The 8,136-nt window shown below is 46.0% G+C and overlaps 1 protein-coding gene across 1 annotated transcript in view; it reads left to right on the top strand.

The window, feature by feature from the left end:
* Nucleotides 1-7,900, top strand: part of LOC111160876 (ERCC excision repair 3, TFIIH core complex helicase subunit) — a 25,293-nt gene extending 17,393 nt beyond the window's left edge. Inside the window, exons 13-15 of the mRNA XM_022524266.1 lie at nt 1,867-1,985; nt 3,888-4,040; nt 5,613-7,900. Coding sequence (XP_022379974.1) covers nt 1,867-1,985; nt 3,888-4,040; nt 5,613-5,744 — 404 coding nt within the window. The 3' untranslated portion in view covers nt 5,745-7,900. The remainder of the gene's footprint in view (nt 1-1,866; nt 1,986-3,887; nt 4,041-5,612) is intronic.
* Nucleotides 7,901-8,136: the final 236 nt, after the last annotated feature.

The raw sequence follows: 8,136 nt of genomic DNA, 5'->3' as shown, positions 1-8,136 counted from the left end.
TTTCTTTCTTTCTTTCTTTCTTTCTTTCTTTCTTTCTTTCTTTCTTTCTTTCTTTCTTTCTTCCTTCCTTCCTTCCTTCCTTCCTTCCTTCCTTCCTTCCTTCCTTTCTTTCCTTCTTTCTTTCTTTCTTTCTTTCAAGAGAGCATGAGTGTGCACAGTCGGGTGGGGAGGGGCAGAGGGAGAGGGAGAGAATCGTAAGGAGGCTCTACACCCAGTGTGGAGCCTGACTTGGGGCTCCATCTCAAGACCCCGACTGAGATCATGACCTGAGCCAAATTGAACCCTTAACCACCTAAGCCACCCAGGTGCCCCCAGTGGTTTTTAATATAATTGCAAAGTGTATAACCATCATCATGAACTGTGTTTAGAATATTCTCATCACTCCAGAAAAGAAACCCTTTCCCACTAGCAGACACTCCTTTCTCCTTGTCTCCTAGCCCCAACTGCAGGCAATCATGACTCTGTTTTTACCTTGATAAACATGCCCATTCTAGACATTGCATACATGCAGAATCATGCAGTCTGGGTCCTCTGCGACTGACTTCTTTCACTACCGTGATGTTTTCAAAAGGGTCCTCTATAGTAGCATGTAGTTTTTAAGATTTTATTTATTTATATGAGAGAGAGAGAGCGCACACAAATGGGGAGAGGGGTCAGAGGGAGAGGAAGATGCAGACTCCCCTTTGAGCAGGGAACCCAATCCTGGGACCCCGGGATTGACCTGAGCTGAAGGCAGCTGCTTAACTGGCTGAGCCACCCAGGTGCCCCAGTACTTCCCTCTTTTTATTGCTGAATGATCCTCCATTGAGCAAACATACCACACATCTTGTTTGTTTGTTCTTCTTTTGATGGAGACTTGTGTTGTTTCTACTTTTCAGTTCTTAGGAATACTGCTGCTGTAAAATTCGTATGCAAATTTTGTGTGAACATAGGTTTTTAGTTCTGTTGGGTATATATCCAGGAGTAGATTGTTGGGTCAGCTGTGGTAGCTCTCTGTTTAACATTTTAATTATCTGCCAGACTATCTTCCAAAACGGCTGTACCATTTTACACTCTACCGGCAGTGTATGAGGAATCCAGTTTCTCTACATCCTTGACAATTGGTATAATTATCTCTTTTGTTTCTGGCCATCCTAGGGAGGGCTAGGGGGGTACCTCACTGTGATTTTGATTTGCATTTCCCAAATGATGACTGATGATGTTGGGCACTTTCCATGGGTTTATTGGCCATTTGTAGATTTTCTTTGGAGAAATGTCTGTTCAGATCCTTTGCCCTTTTTATAATTAGGTCATTTGTTTTTTCATTGTTGATTTGTAATGTGATTTATATGTAGTCCAAATACAAATCCCTTATCAGGTACATGCTTTGTAAATATCTTCTCCCATTCTGTGGGTTGTCTTTTTACTTTAATGGTGGTGTCCTTTAAAGCACAAATGTTTTTAATTTTGATGAAGTGCCCAAGCAAAGTCAGGGCTGTTTGCCCCCTGCCTGCAAAGCTTTCCCACTACATTACAGTTGGCCCTTGAATAGCATGGGTTTGGACTGTGAGGGACTTTTTTGATAACTGTAGTGCAGTAAGTGTATTTTCTCTTCTTTACAATTTCTTAATAATGTTTTCTCTAGCTTATTTTATACTAAAAATAGTATGTAACACATACAAGTCAATCAACTGTTTATGCTATTGGTAAGCAGGCCAGTCAGCAGTAGGCTCTGAGTAGTTAAGTTTTGGGGGAGTCAGAAGTTACATGTGGTGCCCCTAACTCTCATGTTGTTCAGAGATCGGCTGTACTTACTTTTGAGCCCTGGACGCTCGGTTCCTGGCACTGTAACAGCTAATGTTGTCCTTTCTCCTTTCCTCTCTTAAGGGATGGTTGCCGAGGAGTACAATGCCTTCTTCTACTCATTGGTGTCCCAGGACACACAGGAAATGGCTTATTCAACCAAGAGGCAGAGGTTTTTGGTAGATCAGGGTTATAGCTTTAAGGTATGTATTCATTTGATCTCTGCTCAGAATAGAACTAAGGCTCTTTTTAGTGCCCACGCCTCCAGAAGAAGTAGGAACTGCTATCGGCACCAGTGTGGGACAAAGCTCAGACAGACACAGAACATTGGAAGCCCTGCCTCAGGTTCCCTTTATCTCGGCATGAATTGCCAGGGACTTTGAGGGAAAATATTGTTCAGGATCCCTTCCTGCACCCAGCTTCCCACAGTGAATGGTCAAAGAATGGCGCCTCTGAAGCAAGGGGCTTGGATTGTCTACTTGTTAACATTTATAGTTGTCTTGCAAAAAGAATGTTAGTTGTCAGTGGGAAAAAGTGCTAGCCTCGCAGGACTTGAGATGCCACGGAGCTATGGCCATCACTGTGCCACCATGAGCCCCTTGGGGTTACTTTCCTGTGCTGGCAGTGGTTGTCAGCCAAAGCTTTAGGATTTCCTGTTGTTCACAGACCTGATTTGTAGTATGAGGAAGGCTGCGATCGGGTTCCCCTCCAGGTACCTGGGAGAGCCCTTCCTTTAGTCAGCTGGTGAGCTAGGGCCTCAGTGGGCCTCACTCTGGAGCTGTCCGCATGCGACGAACTGGTGGTTATACAGCTTCGGAGATGCTGAAGCTTTGGCTGACCTCCATCAGCTAAGGTATTTGCTCTCCTTCCTGTTTATGTCAGGACTTAGTGTCCCTAAAGATTTTTATTTGTGGGAGTGAGTGGGGGAGCTGGAGGCAGGTAACTAAAGAACGCCCCTAGAACATGCAGGTTCCCAGGTTCTTGGTTTACAAAAGAATACAGGCTGCCTTTTCAAATGCTTTTGATTATGTGTTTTTACAAGTTGATAAGTTCCCATTATTAGCCATAGACAAGAGGTCAGGGCTGTCTAGCCCCTCCTTTCAGACCTCTCCTGCTGAGCTGGAGTATAGGATATTTGGCCATATTTTAAAGGATTTGCATGATGGCCTTTTTACGTACCTGTAAAAAGTATGCGATGGTGGCAGCATTCATATCTCCTTATCCCCTGAGAGTCAAGGATGACAGAAGCACCAAATCAGGGAGTATTCTGGGTTGTTTGAAAGGTGAGCTGGACAGAAAGGCACCTTGGGCATGTGATTGTCTGTGTTGGTTTGGGCTGCCCTTGCCTTCCTTGCCTTCAACACTGCCCACCGAGAGCAGCCAGGTTAGAGTTCCTAGAATCAGGACCCGGCAGTTCCCAGAGGAGTGACTGGGCCAGGGCAGACATGGCAGGTATCTGTACTCCAGGTCTGCAGCCACTTGAAGGGCTCAGCCACATCCCTACTTCTGGAACTTTTCTTTTAATTAAAATGATGAGAAGAACTTAAGGGGGGAAAATAATTCCTCTACACCAATCAGTCCAGGCTTTCTTCAGGGATATGTAGGCAGTGTAGTAAGTAACCCCCAAGAAAGGTAAACCAAATCTCCACCATGCTGTTCTCTTGCTCTCTTAGAAAAAATCTTGTAAATCCACCTCAACAGGCTCCCATTTCTAAGTGTTCCCTCCCACTGGAAGCCCTGGCTGCCAAGCCCAGGAGGCGGAAGACCCTGCCCAAGGGCAGCAGGCTATGCCTGTCAGTCTTTGGTCCCTTCCTTTATCTGGTGCAAGATGGAAAACTGCCAGAAGGGACATTTTAGAGCTGCTGAGGCTCCTGTTGATCTGTTGTAAGTGATCATGTATCTGCTGTTTGAAGAGTAGTTTTCTCTGGAATTTCCTTCACCTCTCCTGCCCTACAGTTAGTAGTTAAGCTCATTGTCTCAGATGGCTCCGAAGCTGGTCTCTGGAATGCCAGGGAGGAGCTCTCCATTGTTAGTCACCTGCTCAGCTGGGCCTAACAGAGGGAAAACAAAAGGGGACATAGGGCCTGTGGCTTTCGGCTCTACAGGTGATCACAAAGCTTGCTGGCATGGAGGACGAAGAGCTGGCATTTTCCACGAGAGAAGAGCAGCAGCAGCTCTTACAGAAAGTCCTGGCGGCCACTGACCTGGATGCTGAGGAAGAGGTGGTGGCAGGAGAATTTGGCTCCAGATCTAGCCAGGTGAGTGAATGGGTGAGGTTGCAGGTGTCAGTTCTCCCAAAGGACAGGAGTCTTATGTACACGCATGTACTTAGTTGTGTGTGCATGCACGTGCACCTGTGTGACCTTTGTAAAAACTTGGAAAACCCAGGAAGCTGCAGAGAAGAGAGTAACAGAAACAGCCCCCATTAGCCTTTTGGTGTGAATCCTTCCTTCCTTACATATTGTTTCTCATGGCCAAGTCCACGGTGGCTGTAGCTGGCCTCCTGCTCCGTTCCCCTCACAGTCTGGTCTAAGTTTTGTTAGTTCCTTGAGGTTGCAACCTAGAATATCACAGGTGGCCCCAGGCTTACACCAGGGTGGCTGTGGGAGGAGGTGTTGCAGCCTGGGCCCGCCATCTGGGGCATTGGGCAGGTCACTTCAGCTCTAGCTCCCTGTTATAGAGCTGAGCCTTCCAGCCTGTAAGGTGAGTCTAAGAATGAGCTCACATTGTAGTTTGACTGTTTATCTTGAAACATTTAGAGTTCTCTGAAGATAGTGAATTATCCATTTATTCTGCAAATACTTACTGAATGCCTACCATGTGCCAGGCCAATATAATGTGGTATAATTAATGAAAGTTCCATTATGGGGAGTTCTGATTAGCCCTTACAAGAGAAAAGTACAGTTTAGTCAGTTCTTTGGAAACAAATTAAATTGATATTAGAGCCAAAAGGTGAGCAATGGTTGGGACAAGGAAAGAAAATCAGCGTCCCCTGGGGAAGTGCTGCTCTTCTTCCAGCCGGAGGCCATTCTCCCAAATGTGGGGGCTGGATCCCCCTCTGGGCACCTTCCGTGGATGGATGCTTCAGGGAAATTTCTTGCCTCTGTGTGCTAAGGCCATTCCTACCAACCAGTGAGTCACCTAATGTCAGGCTGTTGAAGGAATTACTCGGTGCCTGTCAGCATACGTGGCTTGTAATCTGGTACAAGTAGTGTTCCAGGCTCTGGGTAAGACTGTTGCCTGTGCGATATCTGTTCACACCACTTATATCAAGATGGATGAGGCTATCCCCATCTTACAGATGAGTTCACTGAGGCTCAGACATTCAGTATTTGTCCAAAGTCATCCAGAGAGAGATAGAGCCAAGATTCATGCCCAGGGCTTTCTGGATTTCCACTTGATTCAGAGCCTAATGGTAGAGCCTTAATGTGTTGGGGGACTGCTGCCCTCGTTGAAAAATTCTTTTTATAAATTGGCATTAAGAGAGGCAGAGTAGCATTATGGTTAAGAATAGGGAATCTGAAGCCAGCTGCCTGGGTTCAAGTCCCATCTCTTAAAGAGCTGTGTGATCTTGGACAAGTTACTTCATCTCTCTGTGCCTCAGTTTCCTCATCTCTAAGATGGGGATTACAGTAATTGTGAGGATTGGATGAGTTAACACATGTGAATATGTATACAATGCCTGAGACACAATAAGGGGTCAATAAATGTTCTTAAAAAATTAGTATTTATTAAACTTAAAAACATTACAAAACTTATTAGGATTATAAATGTTATAAAAGGAGTGTCTTTTCCCTTGGAAACTAACCGTGGGCTGGGTTCCCCTGCAGGTATCTCGGCGCTTTGGCACCATGAGCTCCATGTCTGGGGCTGACGACACCGTGTACATGGAGTACCATTCGGCTCGGAACAAGGCTTCCACGAAGCACGTGCACCCGCTTTTCAAGCGCTTCAGGAAATGACATCCGTAGGGTCACGTGGGTGAGGGCTGGGTCCTTGGCACCAACATCAGATAGGGATTTTCCACATCCTTATTCTTTGCTCTAGCATTGGCCAAACTGATCTAGAGGCGAAGTTTGTGTTGAGGAAAGTGGATCAAGAGCTTGGTTCTGTTTTCATGGGTCATCCAGGGCTTAAAGAAAGTTGGGAGACTCTATTTTTTGGGTTTTTTTCCCCCAGACCCCTTTTCAATCATGGGCAGTGGTCATTCCTGTATATAAATATTTGTAATATTTAAGATGTATTTATCTTAATATTCTGAATAAACAGAAGTGGAGAATTTGACCACTCTTGATTACAGGTGTTCTGCCTTGTCACAGGCCCTTTTTGTAGCAGGGACTGAGGAGTAAGATGGGGCCCATCTCTGAGGAGCTCTACTGGGGAGACACACCCCAAGATAAAGAAGATTTGCTTCTTGGTATTGAGGCATGGACAGGGCCAAGGCTCAGAGAGAGGGAAGAGCTAGAGCTGCCTATTCACCGTTTAGCCTCTGTGCCTTCAATGCTAGGCACCCCTGTGTGCAGGTCCTCTAGGTCACCTGAAGGCCATCCACGCCTAGGAAGCCACCGTGCACACAGGCCCTACAGTTGGGCTTCACTGAGAGAGTGAGCTCTTACTTCTTCCCCAGATTCATTTTTGATATTGTTGGGAGGCTGGGTTCCTTTTCGAATAGCAGTGTGATGTTCTTGGGTCTTTAATAGCTAGTTCCTTTATTCCGAGAAATGTCTTTTTCTCTCTTGTTCTGGGCATGAAAGAAAAGAGGGAAAGAAAAGGCAGGAATGTTTCATAAAAGAGAGACACACAAGGCATATATAGGTCACAAAGAATAACTTGTTATTTTGAGGAGGAGGCTTATCCTAATAGGCCACGGTACTTGCACCTGGGGAGTGTTGAAAGCCTGTGCTAAATAAATAAGGCCTCTAAATTTGGAGTCCCTGCCCACCCTCCCACCACCCCCCTGGGGCTCCGCAGCAGCAGCAGCAGTAGCAGCATTCTGTTTCCTGTCATCAGACACACCTCTACGGCTGTTCTGTGAAGCAGCTGCAGACCAGGCATGGGAAGACAGTACCTATTTGATCAGGAGTGCTTTGCAGCAAGAGCCACCTTACCCGAATTCCACTTCTCTGAGCTGACTTTTGGGGCCAAACACTCATAGTCTGGCCAGCAGCTAGCTGCTCTGTGCAAACCCCAGAAATGGCCTGGAGCAACCAGATCTGAGGCCTGCGCTCAGGCATGTATGCACTAAGGCCTGTAGGGCTGCTCATTACTCACCCTGATGGGCTGGCACCCAAATGTCTTAGATTGATCACAACCGGTATTATTTCCAGATTCTTATCTCCTGTTACACCTTTCTGCTTGAGATACTCAATACCAAATACTTCTTGTATCTTCACATTTCTGCCCTTGGTTCTCACTGTTTTCTTGTTCTGTAATCTGTCTACTGATAATGTGGACTTTTACCCAAGCCCTGTGATCTAGAAAATGGGGACTGTTAAAGAAATCCTCCATTTTTTGTGTTCTGGAAAAGTGCTTACTGTAGAGAGCAACCTTCCCACATATGACTTGGACAAGACTAGAGGATGCCCCCTTTGTTTGCCTGTGACAAGGCCAGACACAGATCTTCCATGTTCCCATTTTTTGCCTCTGCTGTGCTATGTCCTTTATGGTGTTGGTTTTCTTCGTTTTTTATATTTGTACCTATTAGTCTGAGTTCTGTCTGTACCTTAGGAGCTGGTGTATAGTAGGTGCCTAGTGACTGTTGAATCGGATTCTTAAGAGTTTATGGACTTAAGAAAAGTTAAAGAAAAATCTTTAAACACTTTTTAAAAACGTAAAGTTTGTGGACTTAAAAGGAGCACTATGACCCCGTCAGCTTATTGAGTGAAACCCCTATTGGTAACCATCCACCCCACTATCCCTTCTTCCTGCCTTGGCCCTGAGCCAGCCCTCACACCCATGACAAACGGCATCAGCAGGATAAAGTACCAAAGAGGAGAGTTGCATGAAGAACTACAGAGATTTCCTTATGGTCCCCTGAGTCTCGCACCAAGCACTGGTCAGCACGGGCATATAAGAAGCCACGTGAGGGGCACCTGGGTGGCTCAGTGGGTTAAAGCCTCTGCCTTCGGCTCAGGTCGTGATCCCAGGGTCCTGAGATCAAAACTCACATCAGGCTCTCTGCTCAGCAGGGAGCCTGCTTCCTCCTCTCTCTCTGCCTGCCTTTCCGCCTACTTGTGATCTCGCTATCAAATGAATAAATAAAATCTTAAAAAAAAAAAAAAAAAGCCACATGAAAGGATTGGGGGAGCTTACCCGGGGCCTGGTTGGTTCTGTTCCTGTCAGCCAGAGCGAGAA

This window comes from Enhydra lutris, unplaced genomic scaffold (genome assembly GCF_002288905.1).
Source record: "Enhydra lutris kenyoni isolate GAN:26980312 unplaced genomic scaffold, ASM228890v2 scaffoldscaffold78, whole genome shotgun sequence".
NCBI classification, from domain to species: domain Eukaryota; kingdom Metazoa; phylum Chordata; class Mammalia; order Carnivora; family Mustelidae; genus Enhydra; species Enhydra lutris.
Note: the sequence above shows the minus strand (reverse complement) of the source record. Positions and strands in the feature narration are given on the sequence as shown.